The 19,273-nt window shown below is 41.7% G+C and overlaps 1 protein-coding gene across 1 annotated transcript in view; it reads left to right on the top strand.

Moving 5' to 3' along the window:
* Positions 1-19,273, top strand: part of UNC79 (unc-79 homolog (C. elegans)) — a 291,864-nt gene that overhangs the window by 257,039 nt on the left and 15,552 nt on the right. The window contains exons 42-46 of the mRNA XM_006879101.1: positions 2,456-2,533; positions 10,183-10,272; positions 14,897-15,072; positions 16,077-16,263; positions 18,368-18,565. Coding sequence (XP_006879163.1) covers positions 2,456-2,533; positions 10,183-10,272; positions 14,897-15,072; positions 16,077-16,263; positions 18,368-18,565 — 729 coding nt within the window. The remainder of the gene's footprint in view (positions 1-2,455; positions 2,534-10,182; positions 10,273-14,896; positions 15,073-16,076; positions 16,264-18,367; positions 18,566-19,273) is intronic.

The following is a 19,273-nucleotide window of genomic DNA, read 5'->3' as shown; positions in this document are numbered from 1 at the left end:
GAAGGTTAAACCAGGCTGCTCCTTGGAGGCAAGGATTCTGAAGCTTCGTCTGACATACTTCAGACATGTTGCAAGGAGGGACTAGTCTTTGGAGAGGGACGTCATGCTTAGGAGGGTGGAAGTATAGTGCGGGAGAGGAAGGCCCTCTATGAGATGGACTGCTTCAGTGACTGGGGTAATCAGGATGGGTGTATGAGAGACAATAAGATTGGCAAGAGATAGAGCAGGGTTTAGGGCTATTGTACATAGGGTCGCTATGGGTAGCAGGTGACTCAGTGGCACATAACAACAACAGTAGTGTTTAAATGATGTAATCTTACTCTGTTTGCACAACAGCCTCCTGATCTAGCTGTAGTTTTCACGTGAACACAGTTATGTGTTCTAGGAGTCTCATTCTTCTCATTATTAGCCATAACTTGTTAGGATCCTCACAGTCAATCTTTGCATAGTCATTAAAACATAAATGGACATTCTTCTGGTATTCTTTACTTTCAGCCAGCATCCATCTGACATCAGCAATGATATCGCTTGTGCCACATCCTCTTCTAAGTCCTGCTTGAACTTTTGGCAGTTCCCTATCTTTGTACTGTTCTAGATGTTTTTGAATGATCTTCAGCAGTGCTTTGCTTGCATGTAATATTAATGATGTTATTCAGTAGTTTTCATATTCTGTTGGATCACCTTTCTTGGGAATGGGAACAAATATAGACCTCCTCCAATCCATTGGCCAGATAACTGTCTCCCAGAATTTCCTGGCATAGACTGGTGAACACATCCAAGGCTGCATCTGTTTATTGAAACAAGTCAATTGATATTCCATTGATTCCTAGGGCCTTATTTTTTTCCCAATGACATCAATGCAGCTTTCACTTCCTCCTTCATTACCATTGACTCTTGCTTATAGAGAACTTTTTGAAATTTTTCAGTGTCAGCCAGTTCTTTCTGGTGCACTGATTCTATGTATTCCCTTTCATCTTCTTTTGATGCTTTCTAGGTCATTCAATATATTTCTCAAAAGATCTTTCAATATTGCAGCTTGAGGCTTAAATTTGGTTTTCAATTCTCTCAGCTTGAGAAATGCAGAGTAAATTCTTCCCTTTTTATTCTCCAATTCCAGCTGTCTGCACATTCCATCGTAATGCTTACTTTGTCTGTACTAATATGTTATGTAAGAATATGTAGTGAATGGTTTTTTCAAGATGATGTGGAACCCATCTGAAGTTATTTGCTTGCAAATTCGTAGTAAGTGGCTCCAGTGGCCAAGTGGCTAAGAAGATGGTCTGCCGATCCAAAAGTAGATAGTTCCGATCCACTAGCTAGCTGCTCTGCAGGAGAAAGATGGGAAGTGTCCTCTTGTGTGAGTTACAGCCTCAGAAAAAGCACTGGCATGTCATCTATGAGCTGGTTCAGACTTGATGAGAGAGAGAGAGAGAGAGAAAACAATTAGTAATTAACAAAATAGTGGGAAAATGGTGCTCTTCACTACAGATTGGTCAACACAAATAAACTGGGGTTACCTTACTTATTGGGTAATCTTGCCCTGCCTGGATGTTGCATTGAGTAGGAAATATCTGTCCAAATATGTAATTAAGTATATTAACTCATAACTCAGAAGAAGCATCCTTATTCTTTCAAATCACAACTGATTGATTAACTTTATTTTTTTTTCCACAAGCACTGTTTGTGCCCCCAGAAAGCATAGGCAGTCCCTAGTGTGAGATGCAGCATATCTGCACTCCTGGGAGCCTGCAGCAGGTCACCCCAACTCATGGATGTTGGCCATCATGGAAGAATGGGCCAGCTCCTGTGGGACGTAGGGCAGAGGTCAGGGCCTGAGGAAGTGGCTTCGGGGCCTTCATCTTACAGAATGGAAAAAGTCTTTAGCTCGGAAGCAACCGTGAAAAGGTTTGAAGGAGCTGGATAGCCTTGCCTGGTAAGGAAGCCTAATAGGAGGCACAGGGCTGGGACAGGGTGTGGGCTGGAAGGAGGAGGACAAGAAGACTCCACGGACGGCAGAGACCTGATGTCAAGGAGTCCCGGAGGAGACGAGGCAGGATACTCAGCTCTGACTTAACTCCCTCGTTTTATTTTGAATGTGTGATATGATAGAAATGATGAAAAGACCTGAACGTGGCCTCAATGTTGCTGTCAAGCAGAGGAATAGATTACACAGAATGACTTTGAAATCAGCCTGACAACGCTGACATCTTTTCTTTCTTCCTTGACCGGGTGGACTGTCTCGGTGCCCCTCAGCTGTCAGGGTGAGGGGACACGTGTGTACTTCTCTCAGTTCATGAGTCTGAAATTCTAATAGAATCCAACTACCATGATTAGCACGTCTGACGTAGTCAGGACAGAGTGTCACAGATTAATTTAAACCAAGTTAACACAGGGGTGATTGAATGGAACTGGCTCAAAGCTCTTCAACGTATTTCTTCTTTCTGTCTCTTATTAGTTCATTTGTGCAGATGCTGGAACCAAGCTCTCCGAGTCCACCATCCTGAGCAAGCAGATGATTGCCTCTGTGCCTGGAGTAAGTCCTGCCTGAGCTAACGCACGCACCTGACCCTTCTCCCATGGCCTCATTTAGCAAGGACAGAATTGTTTTCATTTTTTTCCAACATCCCTCAACTGTGAATTCCCCAACCCTCCCAGGTAACAACTAGTAAACTTTGGTCTTTAAACATTTGCCTAATCTAGAGTCTTCGTGTACATGGCATCGTAGTAACCTTGAGTCTTAGAACAAACATTGTAAAATTGAAAACACACTAGATTCTTGTTTAAAAATGGAACTTCATCACTGCTACTGGAAATGTTTCATTCCAGGGGACGTGAGTCAAATTGAAGCAGCCAGTTAAGAGTAAAAGACTTCCTAGAGACAGAGAAGGGAGGCCTGGTGGCTTAGTCCATAGAGAGGTGTGGTGCTAACCCAGAGGCCATGTGTCTGCTGGTTCAAATTCACCAGTGCCTCCGTAGGCGGCAGATGAGTGGTCTCCTCCATGTGACTTAAGGCCTCTGAAGACCCACTGGAGCGTCCACAGGAATTGGTTCTGACTCGGCAGTGATGAGGTGCTTTGGCTCTAATATACCAATTTGATTTAATGATGTCCAGAAGAAAATAAATAATACCTTGCTTTCCTTTATAATATTTTCTTTGTAGAGTTAAAAAACATTCTTTCCTCATCAACTAGTGAGCTATTTGGTATACTATACTAAGACTCTCATATATGATGAAGAAAGATAAGTTGTCCTCATTTTTGATAGTAAATTTATGGTAACAGAAATTTTATAAATAATAATTGTTAATTGAAAAAGCTCCTCTTTTTTGGTTGTTTAGTAAAGCTTTTAAAAAAAATCAATAGAGAAATATTTCCATAAAAAATACACAACTATTGTTTTGAAAGGAGTTCTGGTGGTCCAGTGGTAAGAAGCTACCCTGCCAGCCCAAAGGTTCATGGTTCAATCCCACCAGCTCCTCCACAGGAGCCAGATGGGCAGTCAACTCCTGGGTGATTCACTGCTTCTAAAACCCATAGCGGCAGCTATGAATAGGTTCTGACTCCATGGCACGTAACAACAACAACAACAATTGTTTTGAAAAGGGCTTTGCTCTATTGAATGAGTATTCTAATTTGCTTATCCTAATGTTATTGAACACTTCTACACTTTCCAACGTGTGTGTTGTGGTTTATTGCTGTTGAGTTGGACTGACTCACAGTGGGTTTTCAGAGGCTGTAAATCACAGGGGAGGAGATTCCACATCTCCCTCCCGCAGAGCAGCTGGTGGATTGAAACCTCCTTCTTTGGGTTGAGATGCGACTCCCTATCCATGGGGCCACTAGCGCTCCCTGTAGCCATGCATGTAGCTTATGCAAACCTGACAAGTCCCCTGCCATTGAATGTATTCTGACTCATAGGACCTTACAGGTTGGCAGTTCGAACCGCTGAGCAGCTCCATGGAAGACAAGACTTGATGACGTGCTCCTGTGAAGAGCACAGTCTAGGGAACTCCGTGCTGTGGGCCAGTTCTGCTATGTTGTGCAGAGTCGCTAAGAGTTAGGATTGACTATATATTGCTTTGTTGGTGTCGGTGTTGCGTGCCATTGAACGGGAACCCTCCAGCAGGTTTTCAGAGGCAGTAAACTGTGTGGGAGGAAATTGCTCATCCTTCTCCCACGGAGCAGCTGGTGGATTCAAACCACGTGCCTTTAGGGTTTACAGGGCGTCTTCTTACCAGCAGGCCACCAGAGCTCCCTTATGAAATGACATGATAACAACAGGTCAGAGCTTGAGCGGCACGGTGGTTAATGTTGTTGTTGTTAAGTGCTGTCGAGTCGTAGGTGACTCATAGAGACCCTATGAACGAAAGTCCTCAACACTTGTGTGACTTTCATCCTTTCTCCAGAGTCATAGGGTTTCCAGAAGCAAGCTATTATGGAAGTGGATGCCACTCCTGCTTCCAAGCCTGTTTCAACCAGGGAGCGTCACCCAACACTGTCCACTATGTTTGTCCACTGTCCAACCACTTAACCACGGTGGTTAATACCTGACTATTAATAAAAAAGGCGGTGGTCCGTAGGGATTTCTTGTAACCAGTAACTTCCCTTTTGGTCATGATCTCCATGGGATTTGAAGAGATAATATCTGCCCCACTAGAATGATTGGCACAAACGTTTCTGGAGTGTTCCTTCCATGCCAGGTTCTGTGCCGAATGATTTATGTAACTTACCTCCTTTAATAATAATTAAACAAAGGTCAGTGGTTTGTACCCATCAGCTGCTCCGCAGAAGGAAGATGTGGCAGTATTCCTGGGAAAAGACTACAGCCTTAGACGCGTGGGAAGTAGTTCTGCCCTGCCCTGGATGATCACTGTGGGTTGAACTTGACTGACGTCAGCACAGTTTGGGTTTGATGTTAGTATCTAGACTGAGGAATAGATGAGGTGATTCATACACAGCGCGTGAGGGTAGTGCCAGACGTTTCATAAATGCTCAGTAACCGTCCACCTCTTGCCGTTGAGGTGCAGCTGACTCGTAGCTGGCCCTGCAGCGGGCTTCCCCACCGCTGTCCACCTTCTCCTCGGAGCAGCTGGGGGAGGTGAACCGCCAGAAAGCTTCTGCCTTTATGTTAGCGGCATGGCCTGGTCGGTAGGGAGTTGCATTGCTGACCCAGAGACCTCTCTGCAGGTCCAAATCCACGGCATCTCTGCCGGAGAAAGATGGGCCCTCGTTTCTCATTTAAATTATAGCCTCTAAAACCTCTCTGGAAGATCAGATGAGTGGGTTCCAACTTAGTGGCAGAGTAAACATTCACTCACTCACTCACTGCTGTCTAGTCAGAACCAATTCATAACTGATCCTCCAGCGAGTTTTCACAGGCTGTAAATATGAGGGTAGCTCCTATTTCTCCCATAGAACTGGGGATTTGAACTGCCTACCTTTGGGTTGGCAGTGTAACTCCTTACCATCGAGGCCACCAGAGCTCCCTTAGTTATGTTGTGTGTCCTGCCCTTAAGATTACTACCTGATGAATATCACTGTACTAAAGGTTTTGCTCAGATTTCTGAGAATGGACTTCTTGATAGGAGCTAAGACAATGCAGAATACAATGAGCTGAAGTGACAATACTCTGTTCTTTCACAGAGAGAGAAACGTGTTGTTTGCACCCATGACATTTGAGTGGGTACCTTGACCAACGTGGATTCCACGTGAACCCTCAGTAGTGCATTCTTGTCACAAAATGCTTTGCCTGGGAGCAAGGGGGAGTTCTTGGCAGTGCTAATAGTGACTCATTTACCAGATAACCACAAGGTTGTCAGTTGGAATCCACCCAGAGGTGCCTGGCTGTCCACCTCTGACAAAAGCAGCTATTGTCATGAGGTGGCCTTGATCTGGAATTGACCAACAGCAACAAAGTTTTTCAAAGCCCTGGGTGGCTAAGAAACTACACAAGAACATGCTCCACGGAACTTTTCTGCGAGCCAGATTTAAAAGTGGGGCCTAACCTTCCACTCAGATTCCACTTGGTCATTTGACTACAGCCAACAGCAAAGGAGCCTGGGAAATGTGGCCTGAGGGGAAAAGAAGATCAGTGTTCAGCATTAGTCAACCAGTCTTTGCTGTATGCACACTGATTCCTTTATCGTTTAATTCTGTAAAATATTTATTATCTAAGTGATGATGTTGTTATGTACTGTCGAGTCAGCATCAACTCATACCTGACCCTTCAGCCGGTTTTCAGAGGCCGTTTGATCATACCGGAGGACATGGCCCATCTTTCTCCTGTGGAGCAGCTGGTAGATTTGAACTGTATGCCTCGGGATTGGCAGCACAGCTCCTTGCCACCAAGTTCACATATGTGATAGATCAAAAAGAGTTTCTCTAATATAGAGAAGGTTTCTTTCAAACAACGAGACACACGCCACCCTTCTTTCTTCCACAGATAACAGAAACATAAGCATATTCTCTTCCAATAACTAATAAATCTTTTAACCTCACTGGCAAGTAACGAAATATAAGTCAAAATACAAAAATGTAAAAAAATAAAATATATAAGAACGTGAAATTTAAAAAGGTAGAAAGTAAAATCTACTAGTGAACCAGCATAGAACTTTTAAAGATACAGCTTCCTGCTAACGGGGTGATGAGCGAGACACAGTGGTACTGACTTTCTGAAGGGAAGTTTGACAATCTACTTCTAGTAATGAAAAAAGAACTATATCTGGTTTAGTAACTTTGGTTGCTGTGAAGCTGAACACTGTGACACTAATGTGTCAAACGCAATAATGGTTACCCGTGGTGGACAGTGTTTGGTAGAGCTACCCAATTAAAACAAGCTTGGAAGCAGGAGTAGCATCCACTTGCATAAATAGCTTGCCTCCAGAAACTATGAACGTGGAGAAAGGGTGAAAGTCACACGAGTGTCGAGGACTTTTGTTCACAGGGTCGTTATGAGTTGCCTACAACTCGATGGCACTTAACAACAACATTTCTAGTTTGAGAAAGTAACTAACTCTGCACCTGAAGATTGATACACAGATATATTTATCAAGCATCATTTAAAATAACAAAAATATAGAAAGAAAACATTTTTATGTTAAGCTGATATTAAAATAAAGTACATCCATAAGAAGCGTGGTAACTTCACTGAGTTTTCAAGGAATATTCAATTCATTGGATAATGCTCGTGATGGATTTAATTATTAAAAATTAGAGCAACATTGTTGTTGTTGTTGTTATGTGCCGTTGAGTCGCCTGCGTCTCATAGCGACCCTATGTACAATGGCCCTAAACTCCGCTCTGTCCTGTGCCAATAGCACTGTCTCTGACACTCCCATCCCAATTATCCCAGTCACTGAATCAATCTACCTCATAGAGGGCCTTCCTCTCCTGTGCTGTCCCTCCACCCTCCCAAGCATGATGTCCCTCTCCAAGGACTGGTCTCTCCTTACAACATGTCCAAAGTATGTTAGATGGAGCCTCAGAATCCTTGCCTCCAAGGAGCCACCCGGTTTAACCCTTTCCAGGACAAATCCGTTTGTTTTCCTAGCAGTCCATGGTATTCTCAATACTCTTCTCCAGCACCACAGCTCAAAGGCTTCAATTCTCCTTCTATCCTCCTTGGTCATTGTCCAACTCTCTGATGCATAATTATAGGTGATTGCGAAGACCATGGCCTGTATCAGATGCACCTTAGTCTCCAAAGAGACACCATTGCTCTTCAGCACTTTGGAGAGGTCCCTAACAGCAGACTTTCCCATTGCAATGCGCCTTTTAATTTCCTGGCTGCTGGTGCCAAGACTGTTGTACATAGATTTAGATTTAGAGGAACATATCAAATTATAAAATGATGCGTGTTTTATTTGCATTAAAAGACTTGGGATTATGAACAATGATTTTTCTCAGGCGTGGTTGCTGTTGTTAGGTGCCGTCGAGTACGTCTCCTGGCGACTATGTGAACAGCAAATCTGAGCCCTGTTCTGTCCCATCCCATCCTCACACTCTGACACACTGGAGCCCGGGGATGCAGCCACTGTGTCAGACCACTTTGTTGAGGGTCTTCCTCTCCTTCACTGACCTCCACCTTTCCAAGCATCCTGTCCCACTCCATGGAATAGCCTCTCTTAGCAATATGCCTTAAGTGTGTGAGACAAAGCTTTGCTCCCTTGCCTCCAAGGGGCACTCTGGCCGCACCTTCTCAGGGCTGGTGATTGGAACTGGGGTTTCTTTTTATTATATTGTATTTTCCATATATTCCTCATGGAACCTGTGTTTCTATTTTCTAAATTAAAAAAATACAATTTTAAAAGAAGGTGTAAGTTTTGAGGAAGAATGGCATCGGATCCACACCAACTCCTTTACCGTTTATTGGAGGTTGGACTGCGTGCTCTCTTGTCTTTTATCAGTTTTTCTATAAGAGGCTTTTCTGAACAGATGGAACTTGACTCCCTTATTTGTTTTGTTTGTTTAGAAACACAGCTGAGGTTAGACATACCTACTTTAACAAAGGAAAAAAAAAAAACCAAACACAAAACCCAACCCCAAAACCGGAAAGGAGATAGGGAATTATCATTCTTTGTTTTAAAAATGTAGGTAGCTTCCTAAGATTATCTGACTATAAAGTGCATTTTAAGGCCTTTGGGAGATGTGGTTGCTATCTCTTGAACAAAAATCCCCGGTAATAGTCAATTCTTTGCTCTCAGACTTTGAAATTCAAACTTAAAAGACAAATATTGAATAATGCTCCCTGTAATTATTTTCTGTGACATTTGCCTAGTTGAAGAACGGTATAAATATTTCCTATGAAAGAAACAAATCCCTTTCAAGAAATTCAAGAGCAGAATCGGTGCCCTTATTTGCATGACATGTGAAAGGTCAGGGAAAGTGGAATAAGTCGGGGGGAAATCCTCTCCTGCACTGAAGGATTAATATTCCAAAAGCAGAGACACAATAACCTTTTATAATTCCTTCCCTTGATTTAAATTAAAAGAAGAAAAACTTAGAACACACGGAATGCTTGGAAAACACGCTTGACAGAGCTGCCAATGACCTTATTTTGCTGTTTGTTATCCTGTCAGGGGAACTGACAGGCATAACATTCTAGAAGAGATAGAAGGTGAGGGAGTTCAATGCTGAGCAGATTTACATGAATATGGGAAAATGAGAGCCACTGGGTGAGCTAGTTAAGTATATAATGTTCCAGATTTTCCTAAATAAATCTGAGAAAAGCCTTTAGCATAGTATTCATGTGGCTTCAAAGCCTGCCTGCTTTTGATCCCCTTTATACCCAGGCTGATACGTGGGTTCCTGCAATACAGCTTTGATGTAGCAGTCCGCCTGCTCCGCTCTTCTCCTTTTCTTTATTATAATCCTCAATTCACCGCATCGCCATGAGAGAGCCAGTTTATGCCGCTTAATAACCTAAAACCCAGGCATGCTCGCTCTGTCTCGCTCTCTCCCTTTCCCTCCCTCTCTCTCTCTCCCTATCTCTCTCTCTCTTTCGTACTTACTCCTTTTTTAAAAAACTTCCCTTTTGCTCCCTTCCTCACCCCACCCTCTTTTTATTCTCTCTCAGCAAATAATATAGAATATTTATTAATAATTTATTAACTTACTAATATACTTACATCACCTGCATTGGAAGTAAAGTTGTAAATTACTTGAGTATGCCAGTTCTTTTTTATTCTTAGTGCACACATGATGTTTATATACTTAATTCTTATTATTGCTAGAAAAAGGAGGCCAATTTATCTTTCCTATTGTGGCATATATTCTACGTGCCTCTAAAGCTTCCTGGTCAGACAAAGTGTTCCTGTTAGTTTAGAGATGATTGAAGCCATAGACTGATATTAATGGCCTTGGTGTAGGCTTACCTTTGTGTTTGAAAACCAGTTTTCAAACAGGTATTCATTAAATTCTTGAGTTGAAAAAAAAAATTTTTTTTTAATTCCCTCTTCTCTTTGTTTCATTGCGCTCCTCTACAAACTTGAGAATATTGTCCAAATCAGCCCATTTAGGCAGACACGGTCACAGATGACACCGAGGGTAATGGAGTGAGTCAGAAACCAGAGAAGGCGACAACTCGTTAGCAGATAGCATGAAATCAGAGTGGGACAGTCACGGGCGTGCGGGTGGGAGCAAAGGCAGCCCTCAGACTGAGACCCAGCGTGTCCTTGTGTTGCAGTGCGGGACGGCCGCGATGGAGTGTATGCGGCAATACATCAACGAAGTGTTGGATTTCATGGCTGACATGCACACGCTGACCAAGCTGAAGGTAAGAGATGCCTACATTCACCCGGCTCTTGGGTTTACAACACACAGAAGCACTCCTGGAGAGTTAAATATTTGACAGGGAGATTTGTTGTTACTCTTGAGACAGCTGTGGTCTTACAGAATGAGTCCATGGCTGGGATGTCTGTGAAGAGGGAGAGGAGAAAGGAGGAAGGTATTTGACATCAACCAAGGTGACTGTCACAGTGGGCTCCAGGGTGCCAGGAAGTGTGAGCATGGCACAGGACAGGACGGCATTCAGATCTGTTATTCATGGGTCACACTCCACTCGAAGACACCTAGCGGGAACAACAACACGTGTTTACTTTTCCTTTTGTGAATTATCCAGTCCACATGACTCCCTGGTGAAGGTGTTATTCCCATTTTACAAGTGCAGAAACAGACATGAAAGTCAAGTTGCATAAGGTCACTCTCCTAGTAAGTGGGCGTGGAAAGGCTGCAATTAAAAAAAAAACCACTAATGATTTCAAGCCATCTCCTTTCTGCACACCACAGAGTATTATTTAACTGCCTAGAGATTAAATGTCCTCAGTTTGGAAATAAATGTAGTCACATCTCCCTTGCCTGAATTTTAGATTTGACGTGAAATACACCTACTCCTGATTTATAAACTTTCTCATTGTCCAGCATTTTCATCTAATTGTTGTTGTTGTTAAGTGCCATCGAGCCGTAGGCTACGATATGAATGAAAGACCTGGACACTTGTGTAACTTTCGTCCATTCTCGAGGTTCATAGTGTTTCCAGAGGCAAACTATTTCTATATATCTATAGCTATATTTTCATTTTAATTATAGTAGTAAAAAAGTTATTTTCAGATTTTCTTGCACATTAACAGTGTATGCCTGGCTGTGGTGAATGTTGAGGTTTGAGATGAGAGTATTTCTGACTGTAGTTGTTAAGATTGTGTGTCTGCATAACTGAGCCATGATTCTCAATGGGTTGGGAACCCAACCACTAATAGTGTAATCCGAATGTCATTAGAATGCTGTAATCTATCAGTTTTGGTATGCTGTAGTTATCCTCCACTTTTTGCATATGACCTGATCTTTAGAACCGAACCATGTCCATAAGTAAGGAGTAGATATTAATTTGCATGAAGAGATTTTAATAAATGATAACATGTTATCCAAAAAGGTGATCCAACAGAGTGTGGAAATTATTGAACAACAACCGTGGGAAAAGGATGAGTAATCTGCCTCTGAACTGCCTCTGAAAACCCACTGGAGGGTCAGCTCTGGGTTGGTTCCAACTCTACAACACACAGCAAAACCAGCATCATCAATATCACACACGTGTGCTCACTCTGGCATCACATATACTAGAAATTGGAACGCTACAGAGAAGATTAGCATGGCCCCTGTGCAAAGACAGCATGCAAATTCGTAAAGCATTCCATATTTTTCAGTGTCTCTCTCTTCAAAATAAGGAAAGAGTGAAAAGAGGGTGTCACCAAATCCTAAGAAGCAAAGTCCACCAAAAATGCAGGATGCCACATCTGTTGAGCTGTTTGACAATACCACTTACGAGAATCTCCAACACCATGACCACACTGTGTACACCTTCTTAGATCTGAACCTGGACCTCTCAAAATTCAGAGTGCCTGAGAATGCTTCAGCCTGCCTCCGGACAAGAGTATCCATGATGCTGAGAACGCAAAGGTTGGCACTTGCATTGTCTTTGCTGCAAAAATAAAATCTACTTAACAGTTTTTTTAAAAAAAATCACATGCAAGCAAGATCCTGCTAAAAATTATTTTAAAATTACTAGAACAGTATATCAACTTCCAGATATGCAGGCTGGGTTTAGGAGAGGCTGTGGTACTATAGCCAATGTTAGATGGATCTTAGCTAAAAGTAGAGAGTACCCAAGGAATGTCTACCTGTGTTTCATTGACTATGCAAAGGCATTCAACTGTGTGAATCACAACACACTGTGGCTGACTCTGAGAAGAATGGGAATCCCAGAACATGACATCATGTTGATTGTGTTTTTGTGACACCTATACTAGGACCAGGAGGCAGTTGTCAGAATAGAGCAAGGAAACACTGCATGGGCCTCCATCCTATCTCCATACCTTTTCAATCTATATGCAGAACAGATCATCTGGGAGGCTGGGCTCTATGAGGAAAAATATGGCATCAGGATTGGAGGAAGGCTTTTTGGCAACCTGCATTATGTAGATGGCACAACCTTGTCTGCTCAAACTGAGGAGGACCTGAGGCATTTGCTGCAGAAGATCAAGGACTGCAGCCTCCAATATGGATTGAAGCTCAACAACAGGAAGACAAAGATTGTCACCACTGGGCCAATTGGCAGCATCATGATAAATGGTGAAGAGATTAAGATTGTTAACAGCTTTAGCTTACTTGGCTTCACAATCAACACTCTTGGTACCAGCACCCAGGAAATCAAAAGATGAACTGCATTGCAAAAATGTACTGTCAGGGACCTCTCCAGAATACTAAAGAACAATGATGTCAGTCTACAGACTAAGGAATGTCTAATTTAGGTCATAGTCTTCACAATTCCTTGCTATGCATTAGAGAGCTAGACAGTGATTAAGGATGACAGAAAAAGAACAGATGCCTTTGAGTTGTGGTGCTGGAGAAGAGTATTGAATATACCATAGGCAGCAAGGAGAAAAACAGGTTTGTCCGAGAGAGAGAGTGAAAACAGACTGCTTCTGGGAGGCAAGGATTTTGAAGGTCTGTGTGACACACTTTGGGCATGTGTCCGTGGAGAGGGACATCATGCTTGGAAGGGTGGAGGAACAGTGCAAGAGAGGAAGACCCTGGATGAGATGGACTAACTCACTGACTGCGGCAATGGATAGAGCAGGGTTTAGGGCTGTTGTACACAGGGTTTTCTATGAGTCTTACGTGACTTGATGGCACAAAACACCACCACCACCACGACATTATACAGTCATAAGTCATTTGTTTTTTATCTACATAGAAGCTATAAAAAATATTCCAGGGGGGGGAATATTCCAAGGGGGAAAAAAAGCTATATATTCTTCAGGAAAAGAATTAAAGATTATCCAACAAATCCAATTTGTTTATGGACAAAATTCAAGCGAAGTTGTGGAGCTCATTGATTACTTTGCAGGATGGAATGAATTACTGTTGCAAGTCACCCTCCCTGCTATGATTTGACTAGGGAGCTAAAAGATTAATGATCTGAGAGCCTGAAGGAAGACAGAAGAGAATCCAAACATGGCCCAAGATGCTGCCAAATTACAGTCTGACACATAATAATTCCACAATGCTAAATGAGAATCTGATGAACCAGGATGTTCATCGGCTGCAAATATGGTCACTTCACCACTAAATTAAGTTTTCAGACTCTGCTCAGATAATCAATGTGTTTCTTGGGATTAGTGATAGCCTTTTCAGATGCTAAGCAAAAGGTAGAATCAAGATTTAAATGAAAAACTTCTTATGATAAATAAGCCCAGTAATTTCTTTTTAAAATTTGTTGTTATTATTATTATTAATTTTAATGAAAATTTACAGGGATTTTGGATTTCCATTCATTCATTGTTGCACTTTTCTCCCTGCCTACCCCTCCCCTCCAGTTCATTCTTCTCTTTGAGAAGTAAAAGAAAAATTATTTCATTGTTATACAATCCCTCCCCCCAAGTCCACGCCACTATGCAGTCAGCCAAGTAATTTTTAAGTAAGCACTCTTAGTATTTAATTACATACTTGTTACTAATTGTTGGCTCAGGTAAACCACTTGAGAGGGTTTAATGCATAGAGAAAAAGCAATTGATTTCTATAAACTTTAGGTTGCTTTGTATACATTTTTAAAATATGGATAATTTTAGAAAGGGACCCATGATAAACAATTAAGAATTACAGACATAATCAAACCATAATTTAGCATATTTGAAACAGGAAAAAAGGTTAAGTGGCAAGTGGCTTGTCAAGACCATAAACTATTTAGTGTTGATTTAGATCTGGAATATGGGTCTCTTAAACTCTCAGTTAAATGTTTTTCTTACTGTGTCACATTAAACAAGTACATCTAAATTCAACAAATACATGCTGAGCACCTACAATGTGCCTGATACTTTTCTAGGCATTAGGGATGTAATCCTGAGGTAAATAGATACAAACTCAATTTATGATCTAGCCAGAGAGACAGAAGGTAATGAACAATTCAGGCATTCAAAAGTATAATTCTGACTCAGACAAGAAGATCTGATCCAGTCAGGGAGATCACAGAAGTATTCCCTGAAGAAGTGACTTTTAAACAGTTAATTGGTTTAAGAGACAAAAGGTAGTATTTTGGGGAGAGAACAAGGAAAGATGGGAAAGGCCATGAAAAGTGAGGATGACTAGCCAGGGGGATGAAATTAAGGTGCAGAGTTCTATAGTAGATCATTCTAGGCTTTACTATCATGCTAAATAGAGTTATTTGTATGTCTGTTTTTCTTTATTTTACAAATAATGAGAAACAAATGAAGAAGTGTAAGTGGACTTTGTACTTGGTAGTAATGATAGAAGGAGGAGGGGAAGTGGTAACCCAGTATTTTAAAAGAGTTACCTGGAATGGCTCCAGGCATTGTGCAAAGTGTCAGTATGTCATTTGGTTTTTGTAGAGCCACATGAAGACATGCTCCCAGCCTCTGCATGAAGATACGTTTGGTGGACATCTCAAAGTTGGGCTGGCCCAGATTGCAGCCATGGAAATCTCACGGGGCAACCACAGAGATAATAAAGCTGTGATTCGGTATCTGCCTTGGCTATATCATCCCCCTTCAGCAATGCAACAAGGGTAAGACCTTTATTCTTCTAAGATTAACTATCAGTAAAACAAGAAAAGATGTGCATCTGAGCAGGGCCTAAGAAGATACTTACTCAGTTACCTGGCATCATGATTGAATACAAGTACTTCATGACATGCTACCAACAAACGAAACTTGCTTTGACACATAAGCCTCTCTCACCATGATCGCTAACAAAAACTTTATATCTAGAACTGACACTGTAATGCTTAATTTCAACTAGTTAAAGAAATGTAATTGAACATATCCGTGGTCCCTGCCTTCCAGGATCTCAAAATATAGCTTGAACAAAATCTGAGCAAAAGTAGAATCATTAGATTTCCAGAAATGTGCAATCTGCTGATCCTGTATGTAAATGACACTAAATAACAAAGAAACAAACATGAGTTAGTTTAGCTGGCAACTCAGATCAAACTTGAGCCTTTGTCTTTGGATGGCTGGTTTTCCTGCTTGGAGGCAAGGTTTGGTGTTGGGGTAAAAGGGCTGGAGAATATTATTAAATAGTAATGCAGGTGGTTCTGTACTATGTTACATCTCTTTATCTTTTCTGGTGGGGGACTGTCTACTGGGAGACGGCAAGTTTTCTGTATGTTGTTCATAAAGTCACTATGAGTTGTAGCTGATTCTACAGGACCCAACAGCAGTAAAAAGTGTGGATGTCCGAAAATTTCTTAATGTGAGGAAAGATAAAGGAGTTTAGAAGGCTAAGCTAATGAGAAAAATAGCCATATTTGTGGAAGAATGAAAAAGAATATTTTATCTTGTGCCCCCAAAGACTGGTATTTGTTAAAAAAGCTAACATTTAGAATTAAAATGAGGAGGGGAGAAACCCACATACTTTGTTTGGTTGACACTCTGTTGCCTTAGCATATTTTAAAAATGTAATTGCCCATAAGATCACTCTTTTAATCCCTTCCTTCAATAAGCATTGATTGAGCACCCAATGAGACGGAAAACACAAAATCATCTTTTCAACTTTCTTCTTCTCTAATAGACCTAAAGAATTCATCGAGTGTGTCTCTCACATCCGTCTGTTATCTTGGCTGCTTCTGGGTTCTCTCACTCATAATGCAGTGTGTCCAAATGCCTCCTCTCCCTGCCTGCCCATTCCTCTGGATGCAGGTTCCCATATTGCAGACCATCTCATTGTTATCCTGATTGGATTTCCAGAGCAATCAAAGGTAAGTGATTTCTGCAAGATTAAGACCATATGCATTGAAATTGCTAATGGAAACCCTTATCAGTCAATTATGTTTCTTCTGAGAAGAAAATGCATCTTATCATTTGCCCTCCTGTGGATGTTAGAAAAGCAACTTTGTGCTAATGCCTTATTTGAAGTTGTTTAAATTCCCAGACTACCTTGATTCCTTCCTAAATTGTTTTCCCCATTTACTTTTATGAAGATAAATTATGGAAACAAGCAAGAGTTAGCTTCCTGGGCATTTCTGTCTTAAAGTAATAGAGAGAAAAGGCTAGAAAAATGAGAAAATGTCTGCAGTGGGTTGGAAGTGATATGAAATGGAGGAAAAACATTTGCATTCACTATTTTTTCAACTCAAATCTCTAGAGATCTATGAAGATACAAAACGAAAATAAGAAGCCCAGTTGGGACCTCGCTAAAACACAAGTTGGGATTACCTATATAAAGGATCTTTATAAATTATAGACACAGGCTTTGTACTTGGGTGAATAAAGTAAACCCAGGGAAGGTATCAGCCGTGAGCCTGCAAAAACCCGGCCAGACACAATAGCACTAACCAGCCAAGAACCACCAAGGTTTCTTCGCAGAAGTTTAGGCAAATTCTGAGAGATGAAAGGAGAGTTTGGGGCTCAGGGTGAGCTGACTGTGAGATAAAACAGCACACCTAGGTACAACCACTGTGGAAGGTGGTGTGGTGCTTTCTCAAAAAGTTACAAATAGAGATACCATTTGACCCAGCAATTCCACTACTGGGAATATACCCCAAAGAGACCATAACTGCCACCCAAGCAGATATATGCACGCCCAGTTTATTGTGGCTTTTTTTCACAATAGCAAGGAGCTGGAAACAACCCAGTGCCCATCAACAAACGAATGGATAGAGAAGCTGTGGTATATTCACACAATGGAATAATACGCTGCATTGAAAAACAAGGAACTCAGGCAATATTATTCAAAATGAGTGATCCTGGAGGACATTATGCTGAGTGAAGTATCTCAGTCACAAAAGGACAAATACTGCATGGTGCCACTGTTGTAAAACAGGACTGACCTTGGCGTTGGGGGGAGAATGAGAAAGATGGGTTCAATAATATATACTGCATTGAAACAGATGAGGGAGAAAACTGTTTAAAAGGGATAGGTGATTAGGTATTTTTGTCATGACAAGAGTCTAGAGCCAAGGCTACATGGTGGAGTGGACCTGGGGGAGGGTTTGTAAAACAATGAAAGAATTTGTCTTTTACTTTTCTAAGAGGATAGTGTACTGGGGGGAGGGTTGGGAGGGGAGAAAAGTGCAACAATGAATGAATGGGGGGAAAAACTCCAAAACAAAAACAAAACAAAACAGCACACCTATCCACATGACCCGAAGGTTATTCACAAAAAGGAATTAGACAATCAGTTCCCTAATATTTCAGTCAAAATCTATGTTTGATTCTATTTATTCAACTTTCTAACTGTGTGATATAAGAAAAGCTAGTTCTCTGAGCTTTGTTTTATTATCTGTAAAATAAAAGAGGGCATAGTTTGGGGATCAGGAAAAGTGGTCTGTGAAGCCCCTTTGCGTAGACTCTGACGCATTTGTGCTCAATCCATGCTTACACTGGTAAGAATATCACTTTGAGGCTGCTGTATAATATTACTATTTAATATTACTCTGATACTGCTATGATTATCAGATGCTGGACAGAGCTTTCATACGCTTCACTCGTTTTACTCCTAACTAACTTCTTTGAAGAATGTGCCCCTTTCCAGACAAGGAAGGAAACAACCCAAGATTGTAGAACACTTAGTCTTCCTAATCTGGTTTGGAGTGGGAATGTTCCTTTCTTGAACGGGTAGGGGGTTGGGTAGATTTATTCTTCAGTTTAAAATGCCTTCTCTTTGCAAAGCTGCCTTGTCCTGGGAGCGCACTCCCACTGCCTAAGCTAAGAGCAGATTGCACTAAGGTGATGAATTGTGAGTTGGTAACAGGGGGGGAATGCTTCCAGCCCAAGACCACTTGAATTGGATGCGTCTGGCTGTTCTGTGGAGCGTCACCCCACCACTGGGATGTCACGGCTCCCCGTCTTCTTCCTTTTCAGACCTCTGTGCTGCACATGTGTTCCCTCTTCCATGCATTCATCTTCGCTCAGCTCTGGACTGTCTATTGTGAACAAAGCGCGGTAGCTACAAATATCCAAAATCAAAATGAATTCAGCTTCACTGCGATACTGACAGCACTTGAGTTCTGGAGCCGGGTCACACCCAGCATCCTTCAGCTAATGGCCCACAACAAAGTGGTGAGTAGGTGCCAATGAATCTCAACAAGTGTCAGCCACTCTCAGACCTCATGCTCTCTGCTTTTTAAAGGCCCCAGCTGTGCTGTTAAATAAATGGCCCGGTGATCTGTTACTTTCGAGTTGTTCTACTTGCAGAAGAATTCCAACTAAAAACAAATAGGGTTCAGTTAAAAGAATTTCGTTTTCTCTGTGTAATGTCAAATGGAATGGATATGACATTTCTACCTTTAAGGAGTTGTTTTGATATTATAAAGCTAGAGACTGAGGAGTGAGGGGTTTTTTTTTCTAATTCTTAGTAACTTGGGGCGAGGGGAATCATAGCAAATTCAAGTGCCATTTTGCAGTTGTTTAAGAGTAGATCAACCATGAATGTTCCTGCCACTCAGAACCCAAAGCCCCCCCGAAGAGCCTCTCATTTTGTAGTTGTTTTTTTGAGGGCCTCACTTGCCTAAATCCTCCAGCCTTTTTGGATGTGCACGGCTTAGAAAAAGAAAGTGTCTTCCAGATCTCTTTGAAAGACGTCAGGGTGTGGTCAGCATAGGAGATGCCATTGAACAAGTTTGGGTTGAATGCTTATGGAGGTGTGAGGGAGGAACAGATGAGGGAGAGAATAATTTAAAAGCGATATATGATAGGATATTATAGTTATCACAGGAGTACACAATTAAGGTTGCATAGTGGAATGTACTTGGGGCGGTGGGAGGGGTG

The sequence above is a fragment of the Elephantulus edwardii genome, unplaced genomic scaffold (genome assembly GCF_000299155.1).
Source record: "Elephantulus edwardii isolate Elephantulus edwardi_28Jun2011 unplaced genomic scaffold, EleEdw1.0 scaffold00002, whole genome shotgun sequence".
NCBI classification, from domain to species: Eukaryota; Metazoa; Chordata; class Mammalia; order Macroscelidea; family Macroscelididae; genus Elephantulus; species Elephantulus edwardii.
This window is presented reverse-complemented; position numbering and strand designations above follow the sequence as displayed.